At 43.2% G+C, this 22,351-nt stretch overlaps 1 protein-coding gene across 5 annotated transcripts in view; it reads right to left on the reverse strand.

The window, feature by feature from the left end:
• The window catches only part of Rnf130 (ring finger protein 130), a 100,765-nt gene extending 85,615 nt beyond the window's left edge, over positions 1-15,150 (reverse strand). For all 5 annotated transcript variants that reach the window (XM_038326526.2, XM_038326528.2, XM_038326527.2 and 2 more), the window contains exon 1: positions 14,880-15,150. In XM_038326526.2, coding sequence (XP_038182454.1) covers positions 14,880-15,126 — 247 coding nt within the window. In that variant the 5' untranslated portion in view covers positions 15,127-15,150. The remainder of the gene's footprint in view (positions 1-14,879) is intronic.
• Positions 15,151-22,351: the final 7,201 nt, after the last annotated feature.

Here is a 22,351-nt window from a genome sequence, read left to right on the forward strand (position 1 = left end):
CATTACTCCGTTGTTCAATAATTTTAAACTCTTCTCTGAACCACATGTTCCATTGTAATTGTGGACCTGACTCTAGAAAACCTTTAACCAATTTTATTCAGTCTTTAGGGATAATTTTATTACAAACTGACCATGAGTTTAACATTTGTTTCACAAAAGGAGAATGCATGCCATATGAAACTATTGCTTCCTTGAATCTCCTTCAATCTAATATTGGCACAGGAGTTCAGTTAGCTTTAACAGAGTCTCTGCCATTTGGCAATTCCTGTAAGGTTACTGGATATATTAAGGTTGGTTGTCTAAAAACCTTAGGCTGTTCCTCTCTATTCTTATAATGCAATGCTGAAACTGGTTTTCCATTAAATTCCTCTGCCTGGATTTGAGTATCTTTGTGATCTGTTTTTATTAGGTTTTGCTAAGGCCTGTATCTTAGCTCTCAGATTAACCAACTTTTTAGTGATAAGACAAAAATGATAAAGTTGATAATGTTTACAATTGACATTACATAAATCCCATCTAAATTAGATATCCTCTCATTTAATCATTCCATTTTCAAACTGTGTAGTAAACAAAGACCTAAATCCCTTCACTGTAATGGTTTTTCTCATTTTTTAATGTGGGGAAAAAACTTTCTCTTTTAACTAATTCCTCCCTTTAAGAATTCCCAATTACCTTACCAAATCTACCAATGATATTGATGAAGATGTGAGGCTGATTGCTGCTGTATAGCACAGTAAAAGCCTGACTGGATTTCAAGGTAGCTACCTACTTTGGCAGCAGTCTGAGAAGGGGGTTCAGGGAGAGCCTGAAACCCATGGGGAAGGAGGAGGAGGAGGGAGAGGGAGGGAGAGCGAACGAGCGCACCAGTGGGTCCTGTGGTGTTTGGAGCCCAGGTGCTTTTGGAGTTTGGGTTGCAGCTGGAGACTGTTTCAGAGAGGCTACAATAGGGAAATCCCAAACTCACTCAGAGGCTTGGGAGGGAAAAAAAAGAAAGCCTAGCTGGGTGTGGCTGGAGCCCTATGTACAGCTCCAGTGAGTCCCCCACATGCAGCTCTGGCCTGTGCCAGTGGCTTTTTCATTAATTCAGAACCCAAACGTTGGGCTTCAATTGTAGCGTGAATAATAAAAAACCAGAGACAGATATTGGAGTTCAACCTGAAGATTAGAAAAGCAAAGCATCCAGTCACTGGCTCTTACCTTTACCTCAAATAGAAATGGAGATCCTGCCTCCACGAAGCCTCAGAATGAGACTGAGCATGAGACCTGTCTCCTCCCATCTTATAATCCTCCCTAGTGCTGGGGTTAAAGGCAAGCACCATTACCACCGCCCAGCCTCTATGGCTAACTAGTGTGACTGCGGGAATTAAAGGTGTGTTCCACCGCTGCCTGACCTGTATGGCTGACTAGTGTGGCTGTTTTGTACTGACCTTCAGGAAAGCTTTATTTATGAAAACAAAATAATATACCACTATAGGGTTGTAGCACTAGAAAGGTTGAGAACCACTATTCTAACAATGGCATCCCAGCTGTGATTTCCTCCAAACTGCAGACCTTCACAGTTTCCTGGGCTATCACTGTCTTTACTTCTTATTCCTCCACCTGATCCCCCTAGGTGGTGATTTCTGAGACTCTAGCCCCTAAAATATAGGTCTAGAGCAGTGGTTCTAAACCTTCCTAATGCTGTGACCCTTTAATACAGTTTCTCATGTTGTGGTGACCCCAACCATAAAATTATTTTAACTGTTACTTCATAACTGCAAATTCTGCTACTGTTAAGAACCATAATGTAAATATCTATTTTCCAAAGCTCTTAGGCAACTCCTGCGAAAGTTCGGCACACAAAGGGGACACGACTCACAGGTTGAGAACTGATGGTCTAGGGCTTTCCATTGTATATGTCTTTTCTTATCAGAATAAAATACTTATATACAAAGCAGTCATATTTTTAAAATGTACTTTTTATCTTTCTTGATGAGTCTGAGTATCACAGCAGACATAGCTAAATTAAGTCCACAGCAAGCCACCAGTCAGGAGAGGACAATGGGAAATTTTACATAGGGAAGGGCATCCATTTCTTCTTATTCCAAGAAAAATCTCTAGTCTTGATTTTGATGAGCTAACAGCAATTCTTGAATGTTTCCAGTTCCAGGAAAAGGAGGCCTGGAAGCAATCTCTGCAGGTCTATCTATGTTAAATCATTCTGTTTCTTATTTATTCATTTACAGGCTGCTGCTCTGCCTCACTTCCTAGGCAAGGCCATAGGACCACATAGCTGTTCTGCTACCAGGAGGCCACTTCCAAAAAAATATGCCAACAGGAACTGGACAAGGGAGAAAGGTTTATTTATACTTCTGGTCACAACTAGGAAGAGAGTTCTTAGTTTCACTCTGTCTTCCTGCAGTAGTGTTATAATTTTACAGAAAAGATAAAACAGAAGCTTGGGAATGTGCAGATGCAGCCTTTCTTGTGAGACAGGTCATCAGAATGGTGGGAGATAAGCTCTTTTCGGAGCAGCTCGAGCTTCTCTGATTCTAATTTTCTGATGCTTTCTCTCTGCCTGTGATCTCCTCAGGAAACTAAATCTCATAGTCATCTCCTCACTAGTACACTAGTGAGCTTGAAGCTAACTCTTCGAGTTGTCTTCCAGCATCTGCCTACTTAAAACACAACACCAGAAATCATGCTGAACACAGACCCCTAGATACGTTAGGAAAGTGCTCTTAGCTAAACCATGAATCCCTAGAAATCCTACTTAATCCAGACATCTGCTTCTATGCAGCCATGAGCTTTAATGTGTCATTTATTTGTACATTAGCCCTAGGGATAAGAGGGGATGGGAACAGAGAAATGATGACTACAGAGTAAGCCACACACAGAAGTAAGGAACCTAGGTAACATAGTTGAGGGAAGAGTTGGTTTTTTCTTTCTTTTTTTCCTGTATCTCACAGAACCAAGGAAAAGAGGATTCAGACTGAGGGTAGAAGTCAAAGGCAGGTAAGGAGGCGGGAGGCAGGAGGCATAGAAGAATGCTCTTACCAGGGAAAAGTAGACCTTTCTGTTCTTTACAATCCTGCTACTGAATGCACAGCTCACTCACATTAGGAAGGACTGTTTTACTAATTTATGAGTTCAGATGTTAACATCATCCAAAAACACTCCCACTGAAATGCTCGCAACAATATGAGACCAGTATCTCAGCACCCCGCACCCAGTTAGTGGACACACAGCACCTCCATTAAGTCCTCACATCTCACCTCTCCCTTCATCAGGAGTCTCCATCCCTCAGAAATTCTTCTAAGGAGATACTACAGTAAACTTGCATTTTTTACATATGAAAACATTTTTCTGCTGCTCTCATTCTTGAATAAGATTGGTTTAAATGTTAAATAAAATTAAGTAAAAAACAAAGCTCCTTCCAATTATCCTCTAGTTCTATTTTTAACAATGACAAAATATTTGAAATGTGTATTCTCTTAAATATTATTCTAATCATGTTTTACTTTTAGATATAGTATTTTTTAAAGTATGTACTTCTATATTCCTAATTGGCAATTTTTATTTCTTTGGCCATGTTTTAAAGAACTTATCAAAAGTTATTCCCTTTTTGTATAGAATTTTTAAAGAGGCAATAAAACATCTTTTGTACACCTTCGGTGCTGGATGTGGGACAACACTGTGAGAAGGGTCATCCATAGCTCAACTGTCAGCAAGTTACCAACTGTCAATAGCTATCCATTATCGTTTGTCTTCTGTACTTAGTTACTGTACATCTCAAATGGATTTTGATTATTTTTCACATCCTCAGGACTCAAATATATTTGTTGGATGTTCTCCATGACATAATAAAAAGCATCTTAAAAGCAATTTTAAATGATGGCTAATACAAATCACTTTACATGAAAAGCCATGTTCAAAAATAATTATATTACAACTGATGTAACAAATATCTCATTCAAAAGAGAGATGCTATAAATCAAAGTAAGTGAAAATACGTAGCTCAGTCCTCACACAAAAGTGGTACTAGAGTACAATAGGGGTGTTAAGTATTTAAACCACCTCACTGTCTATTCATGAAAGGATTTCAGTATTGAGTACGACTCCTTCAGGCCCTTTCTTCACTTGGCTACTATTCATCATGCGTTCCTCTCACCTCTGACTATTTGTCCTTATTTTCCAAGGTTCTGTCCTCTGCCCACTTTTCTCAACAAGCTATACACATCCACTCCCATGGCAAGTATGACCCTAATTCCATCTAAATAAGAAGAGTGGACAGTGATATTATTTACTGGGTTGGGGGCACTAGACATCAATGGCAGTAGACTGGGAGATGAAAACAGAACTAAAGCTCCACTTGGGACTGACCATTTGGAAAAACTAGGATATTTAAGTAAAGACAGCAAGTAGAACTAAACACATAAATCTAGAATCTAGGACTTAGTTGAGGCCAAGTGAAACCATACAAGAAGAGGATTACAGGAGGCACATAGGAAGGAAATAGAGCTGCCTTCAGAGAGACTAATTAGTGGTATTGGAGATCAGATCTAGAGCCTTACATGTGCTAGACAAATGTTCTACACCGAGGGCTACATTTCTAACCCTACGTTTTGGGACAAGGTATATTGCCCAGGCTAGTCTTGAAGTTCTCTTGCATTAGATTTCTGAGTAGCTGACATTAATCACACATCTGTGCTACATACATAACTTTCTTCAAACGAAAACATTTTTTATTTTTTTATTACTGGATATTAAGTGCCCATTGAGTTTTGCTTAGAGTTTACAATCTCAAACTTCAGCTGGATTATCAGGTTTCCTGCTGCCATGCCCCATCCCCAAGTATTCAGCTGCCTTGGTAATAGGAAGCTTGAAAATGGTAAAGTGAGGGACGGAGGGAGGAGGGGGGGGGAGATGGATGGGAAGAGAGAGAGGGAGAGAGAAAAGTTAGAAAGAACGAAATAAAGAGCTCATGCCTCATTCATGATGGTGGTTTTGCCAAGGTGATCTAGAATAGAGAAAAAAGGGGTGAGTAAGCAGGAAGAATCACGTTAGAAGTCAAGAAAAGGGGCCGGGCCGTGGTGGTGCACACCTTTAATGCCAGCCCTTGGGAGGCAGAGATAGGCAGAGCAGAACTCTGAATTAGAGGCCAGTCTTGTCTACAGAGTGAGTTCCAGGACAAGCTCCAAAGCTACAGAGAAACCCTGTCTCAAAAAAAAAAAAAAAAATCAAGAAGAGGAAACTCATTCTATCCAGTGGGGCCAGGGAACAATTCAATGAACCAAGTTTGAACCATAATAAAGTAGTAAAGAAGTTACTTGAAAGAATAAGAAAAGACTAGCCAGGCAATTTGGTGACTGCAGCAGTAAATTATTTTATGTCCATGAACCTAGATCTGTTTAGGAAAAGAAAGCAACTGTCTCTCCTGATCTCACAGATCAAGGAGACCTTGAGAAACAGCTTAGTCTCTACACAGTCCTAAACACTGCATGCCACTAGAGGCAGAAAAGATCTCAGACACTGGGAAAATAGGGAACTTCTTCAAAGGAGGAAAAGAAAAATAGGAAGCAGATTCATTTGCTGTGATCAGAGGGGAAAGGGTGGAATTTTACATTAAGAAAAGGCAAATTCACCCAACAGCTTACTAACAAGTACAGCTACCCATCACCCCTCTGGTTCCCAGAGACAGCCAACTTCTGTTTTTAGCTCTTCTGCTGGCCAGCCTTCACAGTTTCAAAAAGACAGCAGCCATTCTTTCTTAGTTTGTCAACTTTAAACAGCACTTGTGGATTTTGTGATTGTCACAAAACAGGGTTCAATTCACTGACTCTTCTAATCTGTTTTTATTTTATTATTTCTTTCTTTTCCTGTGTAGTCAAACCTTTCTAGTATCTGCAACCCTATGAGAGGATTACCCTGGCCTGTTCAGAGCTATCTAACATGTCTTCAGTTTTGTTACAAACACTGACTTTCTGCTCTGAAATTGTAATTAATCTCCCATGCTTAATCACCAGGTTATTTTTACACAGTGAAAACGATCATAACTAAAATAAATGTTACCACTACCCTATAAATACATAGAAAAGTTGAGTCCTTGTGCTTGCATCTCATTTCCAGGACTCATTACTTAAAATCATATCTTAGATTAGCTTTACATCTGGACCAGTCTTAGCTGGTCTTAGAGTAGTTGTTTCACTAAAGAAAAGCAGACTCTTTCAGCATATTCCTGGAACCTGCTCATGTTATCCAACCCTGAAGTCATCCTGCTCTTAATGAAGGTACAGAATAGACTTAAAGGGATGGGGTATAATTCAGTCATATTTGTCTACCATGAGCATGGCCCTGGGCTCAAGGCCAAACGCTGCACAACAAGCAAATTTCCAGATATTTCTTCCTCAGTCATCCCCTTCAGGCAGTGAATACCCCCCTTTTGTCTTCATGAACACTCACCCTCAACTTTTCTAAAACACTAATTGTGGTGTGTGTGGGTGACATGTCACATATTCGCGCGGAGGTGAGAGGACAACTGTGTGGAGCTGGTTCTCGGGATGGAACTCAGGTTGTCAGGTTGCACAGCATGTGCGTCCACGCATCTACGTTCTCCCCTTTTCAATGAAAACTAAAAATCTGTGTTTGTCCCTAGTGCTCATTCTCAGAGGGGAGCACACACGTCACTAAACTCAACTCACAGACCTGCAGCGATTTGTTTGATACAGAGAAATGCCACTGACGATCTAATCGATACAAACCCTTTTTATTTTTCGTATTACTTTGAGTAATACTGTAAATGGACTTAACTCAGTCTTAGTTGACACACTTTGTATTTATTTTTGTAGTGCACACACAGAGCTTTAATGATGTGCTCTTTTATGGCACTGTAACATTCCACTGAGTGGATATATCATAATTTATTAAACTCACTTGGGAAGCAACACAAAGAGGTGGTTAGAGTATGAGCACTGCCATCAGGCAGGCCTACCTCAAGCCCAGCCCTGCCCAACTTCCAAGGCCACAGTGCGCTACCTCATTCTCTTTAATCCACCTAACATTGAATGCTCAGTACCTCTCTACTATGTTCCAAATACCATATGCATCACTGAATATACAAGAGTGGGCACAAGAGACAGGCTCCCTGCCCCCAGAAACAAGAAACAGATACATAATTTCAGTTATGTTAAGTGCTATAAAGAAAACAGGCACCAAATGAAAGACTGGAGTGCCTTAAATTCCCCAAGGGCCACAAGAGGGAAACAGTACCACCTACGCTCTTAGGAAGATTAAACACAATCAATGTGCAACACCAGCACCACTTGTGGAAGGTAGCACATACCCAACATGTGTTACCTACATTTATTACCTGGGATAAACTGAGAGCAACAACTTACTCCCACCCACAAGTCAGTACAAATCTTACGCATTTTCAAGGCTAGTGCTCTACAAAGAACTTTGATCTAGGATGTTTTAAACCCCATTCTCTTCTTATTTTCTGTTTCTTTTTCCATTCTTGAACACACTGAGTACACTTCTAAGATTGGTTAACATTCCCACCTGCAATCTTGTCATCTGGGGACAGGCCTTTTTCTGCTTCTTTTTATAGGTCTGGTAATCCTGGACTAGATGTCAGTTTCAGATTTTGTGGTTTTTGGAGATATGTGTTATGGTATTCCTTTAAATAACACCCTGTCGTTTTGGAACAAACTACATGGTCTCAATAAATCAAATTCTTTAAAGATTTGCTTTTAAGCTTCAATGGGGGAGAGGGTCCCAGGACAGCTTTGCTCTAGGAATAATCTGGCTTCACTACATTCTCCTGCTCACCAGGTTTTTCTACTGATGAATGAGAACCTCACAGATTCCCAGCCTCCTAAGAACTTCTGGAAATGTTTTAACTGCTCCTTTCTGGCAGTTCTCCCAGCCTCTAGTAACTTTTTCACTCAGGTCAGTACCCAGGCTCCAGGAAAAGGCCTCGGAAGGAATACTCTGACTCTCTGTAGTCCCTTCCTCTCCAGCACTGCCTCACCCTCTTGGAGCTCTGGCTCATGAGCTATGAGATTACTTGCCTGCATCTAGGCTGTTTTTCTCAGTACTGCAGTCTAAAAATTCCCAGACAGCAGGAGGCAACGGTGGGGCTCCCTCACCTTTCTGTTCTCTCAGGGACCCCCATCCTGTGCTGTCTACTGACCTTATCTAAAACTGCTGCTAACAGGCTGTCTGCTTTTCTGATTGGTTAAGGTTGGAGAGGGAACCAATGCCAGTTGATCTATTACAGTTGAAAGTAGAAGTTCCCAGGTTTGACATCAAGTACCTTTGTGCAGGGATAAGACAAGGTCTCTCTCTGTATCTCTGGCTGGCCTTGAACTCAGAGAACTGTCACTCAGAGTGCTAAGAACTGAACTCAGAGTGCTAAGACTAAAATCGTGTGCCAACACACCCAACTAAACAAATCTCATATTAAAAAAATGAAACCTTTCTAGATCACAAGTTAAAATAATGATTTTCATTTTTCTGGTCTCCACACTATTTAAAGTGCAATACAGTACAATAATGGAGCTCTACTCTGTCCACTCCTGCTCTACGCTCTCCTGGGAGTCTGCCATCCGTTTCACCAGCACACCAAGACCCTGTCGCAGGATTAAACAAATTACATACTTGAATCACTTGCTAGTCATAAGCACAACCTTACTAGCTTGGCTCAAATGAAGACAGGACCCATTACTTCCAAGGGTTCAGTCTGGGATAACTTAAGAATCAAAGCATCAGTTACAATACAGTCCTTAATGCGGGAAATATGGTAATTTTCTTAAAGAGCTGGAGAGAAACATTTTATCACAGGTTCTGTAGGCTCTCCATAATCAGAAACTCTGAAGGTACAGTATGAAAGCAGCTACTGATGCCAGCTAACACATGGGCATAGCTGTATTCCAACAGAATGCTCTGGAATACCTTGCTTCAGAACAAATGCCACCTGCAAACTGCAGAAAGCCTTCAGTCTTTCAGAATGCTGTGCCTGAGTTGTGCTATCTAGCCAAGGATAATCTTGTCAACAAGATGACCCAAAGTTCTTTCAGGTCGGAATTTTTGTGCTGTCCTTTTTGTGCTCACACAGCACAAGCACAGAGTAGGCTTTTAAGCTCTTTTTGATGGTATTTGAAGGGCTCTCAAAATTACCTCCAACAATAGGAGAGCTGCACCATTAAACATATGGAAAATAATAAATAAATGCCTAGTACACAAAAAACTTAAAGATAATAAAACTTTTCAAAGGGTGACGGGCTAGACAAACTTAATGGCTGCATTTTATGAATGGGTCAAGAGTGCTGTACTTTAAAAAAAACTAGCTATGAAGACACTCCATTGATCCCACTGGCATTAATATGACTGAACCACTAAACCTCCCTCTTTAAGAATTATATGAAGGATGAGGTATACAACACAATCCCCTTCATTTCTTTAAAAAAATATATACATACACACAAATATTTACATACACACACACACACACACACACACAAACATATATATATTTCAAAAAATATTTTGCTATGGAGCCAAGCTGTCTTTGAACTCTTGTTCTTCTTGCTACAGTCCCAGTATAGGCACGCACATATTTTGACTTTTCTGTTCCACTCCTGTAAAAATTTTAAAAATAAATTTAAATATGTAGGGTATGTGCACATGACTGCAGTTGCCCATGAAAGCCAGAGGAATCCCCAGGAACTGTAGTCACAGGCAGTTGTGAGCAGCCCAATATGTGTTCTGGGAATCAAACTTATGTCTTCTGCAAGAAGTACACTCTCTCTCTTAACTACTGAGACATCTCTCTAGTTCCATCTCCTCTATTTTAAATAAAACTGCCTACAAGTAATTTCTGACTGTCAAAAATCAAATTTATCTAGAAATTAAAGATTTGGTATATTAAATCTTTTAAATTGTTTAATTAAAACACAAAGCAAATACTAACAATGTTTAATGATTTGTTGCTATAAATGTAGATGTGTATGTATAAACAGTCTTCCGATGCGACTGACTTAAAAAGAACAATATTTGGCTGGGTGGTGATGGCGCACACTTTTAATCTCAGCACTCGGGAGATAGAGGCAGGCGGATCTCAGTGGGTTTGAGGTCAGCCAGGTTATACAGAGTGAATTCCAGGACAGTCAAGGCTACATAGAGAAACCCTGTCAGGGGAAAAAAAATCCATAATATTCTTGTGCCAGGATATAGCTCAGTAATAAAGTGCGTGGCTAGCGTAGGTACGGCCATGAGTTTGGTCTCTAGTACTACAAAAAGAAACTTGAACAATATTCTCTTTAACGAGTATGTTCTGGCAGGTTTCTTAAACATCTGTCTCACTCTTTCAGTCACATCATGCTCCAGGTGAAAGGCTCTTAGACGACATTAGTCTATTCTTACCAGTGAAGGATTTCTGTTATAACATTCAAAATGAAGTTCTGCAGTTTGTTTGTCTCTTATAACTTGTAATCAAAATTAACCATAAACTAAAGGTGTGTGTGGCCTCTACGAAGTGTGATGGAGCTGCCCTACATCCAGATGCAACCTGAGCAAAGTCAGAAAATTTTACCAGATGTGTCATGTGACAGGCGATGGACATGACACATGACGTGTCATGTTATGGCTAAATCTTATCTCCATGAATAACTCTCAAAGAAGGTAATGCTTCTTATTTCGTAATTAATATATAAGTAAATTATATTTAACGAAAAGTTAAAACTTTTTGCTTTAACTTCAGCCCATCATTCCATACACTGAGATTTTAGGAATCCTGACTATATCACCCAACATACCAGTTAGATATTTTTGTTTGTTTGTTTTTCGAGAAAGGGTTTCTCTGTACCTTTGGAGCCTGTCCTAGAACTAGCTCTTGTAGACCAGGCTGGCCTTGAACTCAGAAGAGATTTGCCGGTCTCTGTCTCCCGAGTGCTGGGATTAAAGGCGTGCGCCACCGCCCGGCCAGATAAGTTGTTTTTTTATCACTAGCATAGCAAAGACTTTCAACACGTAAAAAAGAGCAGGAGGAAAAAGTGGAGGCAGAAAGTAAAGAAACATTTATCAGACACTTTGCTCTAACAGAAACAGAAATAAGATAGCAGGTTGGGAGCCTTGATTTTTTCCCTAACATTTATATGACAATAGAAATGACTTGAAAGTGGAGAACATACCATGTAAAAACAGTGTCTGTACTGTAAAGCTGAATACAAATATAGCACACACACACCCCACTTGTTCTTTTTGCCCAGCTATTTAATTATCTCAGCACCATTTTCAAAGCCTTCAGCTCTTCTGAATTCTTTCTCACTGTTCAGAGTATCTGATCATATGTACTTTTTTTTCTGTAACTGTTTTGACATCTCTATGTCTGGTAGCCTTCCTCTGCTATTATCAACTGTAATGTTACAAGATCTTTCACCTTATTTTTAATCAGTCTCCTTCACTGCTCATGAAAATTCTTAAATCTAACTTCAGATTTGCTAAAGGAAGCACCAGGGTTCCAACAGGATCACAATTTTAAACATAAAAACCTAAGATAAACCCTTTAAAGACTGTGCTGCAACTCTCCAGTCAGCAAGATTATCAGTAAGGGTTATTACTAGGCAAAGCTGTTCTTGAAGCTTTTAACACCCCATCCTGAAATTTTCTGCACAAAGCATAAAGTGGTCAATGCCAAACTCTTGCTGCCAGCAATCTGCATACATACTAATTACATCACCACCACAGGGCTTTCTCCGTTCCCAACCCCCACTCTGGGCTCAAACAAAAAGCTAGTGTGCATGCACATAAAGCACATTTACAATGTCTGTGCCACACACTAGCTAGGTCTGCTCTGCAAAGGGATTAGTGTGTGCCTAATTCAAAGCTGACCATCGCTGCAAGCAGCCAAAAAGCAACTAAGATCTGTTCATAAATGTTACAACACACGCCTTCAAAACTCCATTTCTAAAAATGAATACTTTATCAGGTAACATGTAAATGTTAGCCCAGGACAAAGAGCATCTCCACTCACTGATACATTTTGTTTAATAAAAAAATATTGTTTCAAAGTATACTCGTTTAGGAAGTATTTTACAAAGTAGAATGGTAACACTTTCCAAAATGTTATTTTTAAAATAGCAAATCTTCTAAAGAAAAATAAAGCCAATTTGTCATTTATAAAGAGAGGACAGTAAAGCTCAGTAATTTATACATGCCTAACTGTGCAACTCTTAACTGGCCTGAAAGGAGCACTGCAAAATAACAAGGGCTTCTAACTTCACAAAGCAAGCTATAGATATAGAACTAGCCATTATGGTAAACATTAGAAAAGCTGTAAAGTTCTTTTGTCTTTCAAAAAGGGTATTATTGTTTTTGTTTTGGGGAACAGGGTCTCACATCATGGCCCAGGCTGTCCTGAGACACTATGGAGCATCAATCCTCCAGCAATTCCACTGCTCAGATAACAAGTGTCCATCTACCACCACACCTAGCTTTAAATGGTTTTCTTACACATGAATAATTTTACCCGTCTTCTATCATAGTCTTCTTTATAAAACACACTACTGAGTTTCTGGTGCACAAGCAGATGTCACCTTGGATTCCATATACACCCACAGGTGTAGAAACAGCTTACAGGTAGACTACCTCGGAAAAGAGCCCCTCTGAATGGGAGAAGCTTCTTAACAGCTTCACTGCAGGCTGTTGCCCTCCTTTATCGCCAGGGCTTTTAATGGTGCTTGGCAACGTGTGTTTCAATCAGCACTTGCTGGACTGAAAGACCACATGGGTGAAAACCATTTGTCCAAAGCTGACTGAAGCCACCTGCAGGGTCCTGCCATCATCATTCTGAGAAATCCTGGAACAATTCTCATGTGGTAAGGGCTGGAGAGATGGCTCGGAGGTTAAGAGCGGTTGTTGGTTTTTTGCAGAGGACAAGGGCTTAGCTGCCAGCACCCACAGGATGGCTCTTTTACTCCAGTTCCAGGGGATCCAACACTCTCTTCTAGTCTCTATGGGCACTACACTCACATTGTACACATGCATACAGGCAAAATACCCACACATAAAATAAGTAAATTGTTTTTAAAGAAACAATGATTATACCTCTTCTCCACAGGAGAGGCGAATACATTATCAGTCTATTTTTCAGATAAGAAATGAAGCTACCAGGCAGAATTATTTTGCCAGTATCACAGTGTATGTGCAGCACAGGTCTGATAAGGAGCATTCAACCTCATGGTGCTATTTCCCCAGTGACAGGATGTGACGACCGACTTTTAGTTCCCAGAGCCTTTCACTTGGAACCCCTAAAAGCATTCTCCAAGATAGGGTTTAATTTGGGGGTGACAGACAAGCGACAGACAAGCACATGAAACACTTTGGAGTCCAGCATCTTGACTGAGGGCGATGGTCTTGGGGTGCCTGGGGGAAGCCAGCCCCAAGCACGAACCGCAGATTTCACAACACAGCACAGCTCTTGCTGCAGAGGAGCTAGCCTCGTTCTTCCTCTTCCTCCCCTTCTACATGACCCTCACGGTCCTCTTCCCCACCAGAAAATAGTATAGCATTGTTACTGCCACAGTTTGGCAACATTACATGTCCCAACCACAGTGACTGGCACAGAGCTGGCAGCAAATATTTATTGAATGGAGCAAAGACAAAAACTGCTTCTCTGGTCAAGCAGGGACCTGAAGTGCTGCTTCTAACCTAATGAAATAAGAAATACACCATAAGCATTTGGTCACTGGTGTAAAAATGAACAATTAAGAGCCCAGTCTAAGTAAAAGACAGGTAATGGTGAAGCCTTATGTGACACCCCCACCACCAGCCAGTATGCCCCAAAGAAAACAGCTTAGTATGTGTTATCATACAAATACAGAGCTCAGACTGCATGTTTTTAATATTTTAGACTATAAAAGCAAACACCATTACCCTAAAGATTGCCTAGATTAGGTCATCTGAACACAAATAGCAGGTTTTTTTTTAATCCTTTCAACATTCTAGAGGTGAGGGTGTAGAGAAGATAGGAGACATCTCCCCCAGGTTCTGCCTGCTAAAGACCCCAAATACAACACTTCACGGAGAAATGTGCCCTTTAAAACACTACCAGTAATTAACAGACTCAAGTTTTACATTAAATCATTAGCTATGCACAGACCGAATACACAGGAGGGGGGCGGGGGGCGGGCACGACGACGGGGACGTGAGTCTACATCAAATGGCTTCAAAGACGATTCCTGACCATTTTACCACTTTCCCTCTGGGTGGGCACCCATGACCGAACACCTGGCTACTAGTTCGCTACTCTCGCGTTCTTTATCATGTGAAAATCTCCAAAGTCTCATGACAGCAAAACTCCTGGAGTCACAGAAAGCCAAAAGCAACAGGGACCCCCTCCCCTTAGCCACTGAAGAAAAAACCCGAACGTTTTGACGTTCGGGGAGGGGGGGGGGAGGACGGGGGGGGGCTCTCATCCCTTGAGATTCACCGCAGTGATAAATCTGTGGGATTTCAGAACAAACCTGCCGATTCCAAAATACAGGTTAAGCATCTCGTCCACCATGAAGTAGTTCTGCGCCCCTGCACCACCTCCTTTGTCTCAACTGTCCCTGCAAACTCGCATTCCAATGCCCTCTAGTAAACAAGCTACCTAAATGAAAAAGAGGGGTTCGTTCTAAGTCTTTATTTTATTTTATTGTTATGATTTTTTTAATTTTAGGGGGGGAGATGCAGCAAGCTTTCTGTAGCCTCTCTCCCCAGCGGGGAGCAGGCCAGGCTCCACAGCACGGGGACCTCGATTCCCTAAGCTGGCGGCCGGACCGCGCGCAGACACCCGGCCACGCCGCCCCCGCGCCCTCCGCCCCCCGCCCGGCCTCCGGCTCCGGCCCCAGCCTCACCTCCGTGGATGGGCAGCGGTGCCAGCACCTGGCCGCGGACCTCGGCCTTGGGTGAGTCGAGCCCGTAGCGCCCGCGGTCGATGCGGAACGTGAGCGGGGTGCCGCGGCCGGGCTCCTGCACCGTCACGTTGATGAGCGCCGTGTAGTACTCCTGGCTCGCGTTGTCCGCCCGCGTCGGCCACAGGCTGCAGGTCAGCAGGGCCAGCGCCGCGAGCCGGGCCGGGCCCGCCCGCGCCGCGCCGCTCATCGTCCCTCCGGCCGCCGCCGCCGCCGCCGCCGCCGCTCGCGGACCGGGCTCCGGGGCCGGCGCTGAGAGGCGGGGCGGGCGCGGCCCGGGCTGCGGCGGGAGCGCGCGCGCGCCTCACGACGACTCGGGCGCGAGCACGGCCCTCCTCGGCTCCGCGGTCCCGCCGCTCACTGCCCTCACGTCCGCAGCCTGCGCGCGAGTACGCGCCCGTGGGTCCCTCAGGAGAAAACGGCGTGTCAGGCCGTGTGATGTCTCTTCAGGGCAGCTCGGACGCCGAGGAACCAGGGCTGTGAACAGGGCGCCTGAGGGGACTCGGGGAGGATGGGAAAGAGTGGTCCCGATTGCCCCAGGTCAGCGATGCCGCCTTGGGCGCGTGCTCGCTGCCGCCCCGTCCCAGTCTGCCGAGCGGCGACGCGCAAGCCCGACCACCGCGCATGCGTGCTAGGCCCTGCCTACTCCCGCCCTCCCGCACGAGGGCCAGGGGAGGTCCAGTCACCTGCTTGCTGGCACCCGGCTCTGTGAAATTGCCTGGGGCTTCATAGTCCGCTACGACCTGGATCCGTGAAGCTTTCCAAGAACCTATAGAGATGTTAGAGATACGACTATAAAAGAAACCAAACTAAACGTTAAGTTTTAAATTAAATGTCTCTGAGAAATAACCTTCCCACTAGGTCGGTTGCATAGTGTATAATAATTGACATCTGTCGGGAGGTGACTTTGTGTTTGGGGCCCAGGAAACCTGGACTCAGAGGAGGCGTCTGAGTGGTTAGCAAGATCCGTTAGAGACAGATGTAAACCTCATAAGGTTGGTAGGAACCCCTCCTCCCCGCAGGATACCCAAATCCACAGCCGCTCACTTCCTTTCTGTAAAATGGTATAGTACTTGCAGCATTTGACAAGAGCTCTGCTATGGTTCTTCTGTAGTTGGACCTCTCTTCACAGGGTGGACTACAGCGCCCATTTTTCAGCCCCAATACCCCGGAGATGCCTGTCAGAAAGTCACAGGCTATGTGTAGAGCCTGCGCGGGGCTTTCTCTAAGAAGAATCTACTCTTCCCCTCCCATTTGTCCTCTGTCCTCTCTTTGCTGATAGCTCCTGGCCCCTAGTTCTTGCCCTTACTTGCACTTGCCCTTGCCCTTGTCTTTGGTATGAGCCCTTGGCGAGAAGTACTACTGCAGAAGGCCACAGATGCCATCCTTATGACCGTCTTTAACTCCAGTAAACCAGGCCAGAAGAAAGGGACGCTCCTATTGCTCTCTTGATCTCTTTCAACTGTTGTGAGCTTACCAAGGAGAAAATGTATTTGAAAGTACTTTTTAAAAATATTTTTTTAAAAAATTCATGTGTTACTGGGCGGTGGTGGCACCCGCCTTTAATCCCAGCACTCGAGAGGCAGAGGCAAGTGGATTTCTATGAGTCCGAGGCCAGACTGGTCTACAGAGTGAGTTCCAGAAGAGCCAGGGTTACATGGAGAATCCCTGTCCTGAAAAAACAAAAAACAAAAAAAAAAAACAAAGAAAAAAAAGTTTGTGTGCGTGCTTGAGTTTATGTGCACCACATACCCAGAAGAGGGAAATGATAGCCTGGAACTGGTTATCAGCCGCCGTGTGAGCGCTGGGAATCAAACCTGTGTCTTCTGCAAGAACAGTATGAGCTTTTAACCACTGTCCTGAGCCAGCTCTCCAGTCCAGAGTGCTTTTTAACTTTCCCTTGACAGTCACTGAGGGACCCCCATTGTTGTTTGTTTGGGACAGGGTCTTTTTATATAGCCCCACTGGCCTGGAACTCACTATATAGACCTGGCTGACCTCAAACTCACAGCGGTCCTCCTGCCTCTCCCCGCGGAGGACTGAAGTGAGTGTTCCCACATCTGCTTATGGCTTCCACCTTAAGAGGAGGTCTTGATGCCTTAGTAGACACCAGCGTCTAGGGTGATGTCAAGGTCACCTTGTCTTTGACGTCACTATAATAGTGATACAAAGTTGCCTTATTTTAAAATAGTAAAACACACACAGCAGCAATGTATAGTTACTGGCACTAAATGCTCATTCTTGTGTAACCATCACCATTATTTATCTATAGAACACTTGTTTTCTCATAAAATGAAGCTGTACTCATCAAACAACTCTAAATTCTTCATGCTTTCTCCCTCCGGCAACCGCCCTTCCATCATCTCTCTGGATTTGACTGCTCTAATCTCTCATTTAAATGGGACTATGCAGTATTTTTTTTCTTACAGCATCCTCAAGATTCATCCATGTTGTCACGATGTGTTTCTTCTCCTTTAAAGCTAAACAGTGTCTTGGTTTGCTCTCACTTGTCCACTGTTGGCCCCCTAAGTGGCTTCCACAGTTTAGCTATTGCTAAGATGCTATTGCTAAGAGAGAGGACTGGGAACACAGCTGTGTGAGTCTCTCCTCAAGAACCTGCTTTCAGTTGCATTGTGTTTGTTCTCGGAAGTGAGATGTACAGGCCAAGCGGTCATTTTATGCTGCATTTTTTTCTTGGCTAGGTCACGTGTACTGTGTCCCACAGCAGCTGTGCCATTTTACACAGCCACCAACAGTGTGCAGGGTTTCACTCACCCCACATCCTCACCCACACCTGCTTTCTCTTTGATTTCCTTTTAACAGCATTCGTTGTATAGGATGTGATGTGGGATCTCCTTGGGGGTTTTGATTTGCATCTTCCTATTGATTAGTGATGTGTCAAGCATTGCTCTATGTACTTACTCCTAAAAATTAAGTTAAAGATGAATGAATTAAAAGTATAAGTATAGGGACTGGGAATGTGGCTCAATTGGTAGAGTGCTCGCCTAGCAGGCACAAGGCCCTGGGTTCAATTTTCAGCACCACATAAATCAGGTGTGGTGGTATATGTCTGCAATCCCAGCAGTCAAAGGAGATGGAGGCAAAAGGATCAAGCCATCCTCAGATACATAGTGAGTTAAGTCATTGAGGCAATCCGGGGATACAAGAGATCCTGTCGTAAAACAGAAGGTATAAAGGTATTTAGTAAGTAAGAACACCAAATTTGGGGTACTTGAATGTAGCAGTTCTCCTGGAGGACAGGGACTGAGATCTGAATAGAGCCTCAGTTGCCTGTGAGTGAGCAGCCCTCACGCCCACCTTGACAGAGTCATCTCTCTGTTGTCACCAAGCACTGCTCTCCTGTTTCTGCAAGCCTGTCCACCAGCCTCTCATCCTGTTTCCCAGTTCATAAGAACTCCTAGATCACCTGTATGTCTCATGTCAGGGTCCCTTCTTCCCAGAGCGCCACCAAGATCTCAGCTACCACCTCCTGAAGTTCCAGACTCTCAAGGCCTTCAGTCTGTCAGGATCTGGTCTAGACCTCAGAGTGGTGTCTATCTTCCATGGGATCACAGATGTAGGTTCTGTGTGTGAAGCTCTCAAAGCGTTGTCCACATTTCCCAAAGCCTGTCTTTTCCTCGTCCTCGGCTTCTACCTCTCCTCTCGCCTCTTCTCTTCCTCCATATCCTCTTTCACATCTCCTTTCTCTTGTGCTTCCTTGTTTATTAAATTTTCTTTTTTCTTTTCTGTTTGTTTGTTTGCGGAGACAGGGTTTCTCTGTGGGACAGCCCTGACTGTCCTGGAACTCACTTTGTAGACCTGGCTGGCCTTGAATTCATAGAGATCTACTTGGCCTCTGCTCACTGAGTGCTAGGATTCAAGGTGCTACGACAGCCTCCAATCTATTTCCTGAAATCTTCTAAATGGTTCCTACTGGTCCTGCAAGATCCTGCTCTTATTTTATTAGTGGTATGTTTATTTTTATCATGATTCCCACTCTCATTTCCTGTCACACAGACAACCATTCTAATGTACTTAATGTGTCTCTTTGTGGATTTTTCCCCCAAGATGTGTGCTTTCTAGTATCACGTACATTTTAATTGTTAAATACTACAGGGTTATGAATATCTTCTGTCTTTCAGTCTCTTCATTCAGTACTACGTTGGATTTTTAGCTTTACACATATTAATGTTTATGTTGAAATGTAACATCAGGGGCTGGGAAGGTGGTTCTGGGGCAAAGTGTTTACTGTGAAAGTATGAGAACCTAAGTTCTGATCCCCAGAACTCACATAAATCAGATATGTTATCATATGTCTGTAATCCCAGAGTTCCTGTGGGAAAAGGGGAGGTAGAGATAGGAAAATACCCAGAAGTGACCTTGCCTCAAACAAGGTAGAAGGCAAGGACAGACAGCCAAGGTTGTCTTCTAAAGTTCATACATACACCATGGCATGGACACATCTACCATACAGAGGGTGAACATGAACACGCACACACACACACACACACACACACACCCCTACAAAGACCTTTTTAAAAGGAATGTAACATCTGTAGGAAACTGCAGAAATCTTGTGTATATACTCAACAAATGTTTCCAAGGTGAAAACCCCTTTGTAATAACTATCTAGGACAAGACAGAGAACACTAAAAACCCCGAGAATCTCCCTGGCCTTCTCAGTGATGAACACCCTGTTATTCTGATTCCTGTGGCCATGCATTAGTTTCATTTACACAAATGGAACCATACAACACATAGTCTTCAGTGTCTCTTTTCTTTATTTTTAAAATGATTTATTTTTATTTTCTGTGCATTGGTAAACACATATGTATGTCTGTGTGAGGGCGTCAGAGCCCCTTGAACTGGAGTTACAGTTGTGAGCTCCTTGTGGATGCTGGGAATTGAACCCAGGTCCTCTGGAAGAGCAGTCACTACTAACTGATGAGCAATCTCTCCAGCCACTAGTTTCATAATAAAATTACTTTCCTTCATTTTAATTTTGTCAGCCATAGTTATTTTTTATTTCCTGTGTAGTATTCCACTATTGATTTATCCATTTTCCTACTGACAAGCACTGTGATCGATTTTTCTGTTGGGACTATGACAGACAGAGGCGTTAAGAGGCCTGTGTGTTTACTATGCTGCCTGCTCCTCCTCGTTGTCCTCCTCTCCTCATGCAACTGTACTGTGAACCTGTGACCTTACATTCGGGACAAAGGTTTATATATAGCTCATTTGCTATGGCTTGAATATTTATTCTCAAGTATTTATGTGTTGGCAACTTAATCCCTGAAGTCGTATGCTGATGGTATTTGGAGGTGACTGGGTCAGGAGGGTGCTGACCCATTTATGGATTTGTGGCGTAATGGACCCGTGAGTTATTGAGGAGTGACTTAGTTATAAAAGCACGTGCTCTGGGGCTGGAGAGATGGCTCAGAGGTTAAGAGCACTGGCTGCTCTTCCAGAGGTCCTGAGTTCAATTCCCAGCAACCACATGGTGGCTCACAACCATCTGTACTGAGATCTGGTGCCCTCCTCTGGTGTGCGGGCAAACATCAAGGCAGAATGTTATATATATAATAAATAAATAAATTTTTTAAAAAAAGCACGTGCTCTCTGGTTTGCCATGAGATCCCTTCTACGATGATAGGATATAGCAAGAAGGCCCTCAACAAATTTAGGACCATGATCTTGGACTCTCAGTTTCCAGGCCATAAGCCAAATACACATCGACCCATTATCAATCACCCAATCTCAGGTCATTCCCTGAGATTTCTGTGTTGTGGCAACAGAAAATGGACAGTATCCGCAGGTGTGGGTGTTGCTTACTTGCATCCCTGAGATTGTGAGCTTTAGAGCCGAGGCAGGAGTATACTTAGTTCTGGAAGAAGTACCCTGTCTTTCCTTAGCTACCTTCCCTGGATGCCATAATGAAGCTCTTTTTTTTGTCTCCATGTTGAATGTTTTCACTGTTGTAACTGATCATGTCCTATCCCCAAGCTGTGACCATGGGTAAATTACTACAGAAACTGATCCAGTGCTATGGAACAGGCTGTGCTAGAGGTGTGTCCTGTGGGTCCTCCAATCCTCAGGATGCTACAGGTGGCCTATAATCCTAACCCAGATCTACGTAGGAACAGCTTCTAATGCTAGCATAGTCGCCTCAGATTTCCTCTCTTGTCCTTGGGAATGATGTGAACAGCTCTGTCCTTTTCATATAATGTCTTCACAGGAAAAGGCTCTAGGGTCCCGGAATTCAGTCTCTGGGCCATAAGATCCAACACACAGTGTCTTACTTGCTTTTCTATTGCTGTGACAAAACACCATGACCAAGTTAACTTATAGAAGGAAACATTTACTGGGGGCCCCTGGAGGGTTAGAGCCTGTGATCATCACAGCAGGGAGCATGGCACCAGACAGGCAGGTATGTCACTAGAGCACTGTTGATAGCCTATGTCTTTATCAGAAAGTCAGAGGTAGAGAGAACTAACTAGGAATGAGTGGGCTTTTGAATCCTGAAAAGCCCACCCCCTATTGACACACTTCCCCCAATAAGACCATACTACTTGACCCTTCCCAAGCAGTTATACTAACCAGTGAACAAATATTGAAATATCAAAGCCACTGGGGGCCATTCTCATCCATCTTAGTCAGGTGTGGTGGCTTACAGCCAAAGGAGACCGAGGCAGAAGAGAGGCTCAAGGTTCAGAGGCTGTACCTTGAGTTCCAGGCCAGTGAGGACTATAAAGTGAGATTTTGTTTCAAATAAAGTACTCCTTTTCTTTCTTTCTAAAAAAGTCTCCTGTAGGCCAGGCTGGTCTGGAACTCATGTAGCTGAAAATGACCTTGATGTTCTGATCCTCTGGCTTCTATTTCCCAAACAGTGGGATTACAAGTGTGCCAGCGTGTCTGGCTTTAAAGGGCTCACTTCAGTATTATCTTCTCCTTTGCGGTGAGTGATTGGCTTTCAATGATAGTCATATCACCTGTTTTTAGGTATAGGTCAGTGGTAGAGCACTTGGCTAACATTGACAAGGCCCTGGGTCCTATCCCTAACCACAAAAAAAAAAGAAAGCATGTCGGGGAGGAAAAAGCAAAGGAAGGAATGAAGGAAGGAATCTTGAAGAAAATTATTTGAGTAACAGTTCAGTGGAACCTGACCACCCCCCCCCCCCCCAAAAAAAAGTCAAACTATAGGACCTACCGATAGAAAAGAGGAGGAGTTTGAGAGAGACACCCAGGACTGGGTTCACATCAATGGTGTACGAGAACCTGTTGTTATGTATTCATTTAAAGAATTTAGAGAGCCAGTTGTTAAACCATTGGTACCCTGAAATTGATTGTGACATGAGGTACTATTTACGCTGTAGAAATCGACACTCCCTAGGATCCAGGATGTTCTCAGGACTCTA

The sequence above is a fragment of the Arvicola amphibius genome, chromosome 4, assembly GCF_903992535.2.
Source record: "Arvicola amphibius chromosome 4, mArvAmp1.2, whole genome shotgun sequence".
NCBI lineage: Eukaryota > Metazoa > Chordata > Mammalia > Rodentia > Cricetidae > Arvicola > Arvicola amphibius.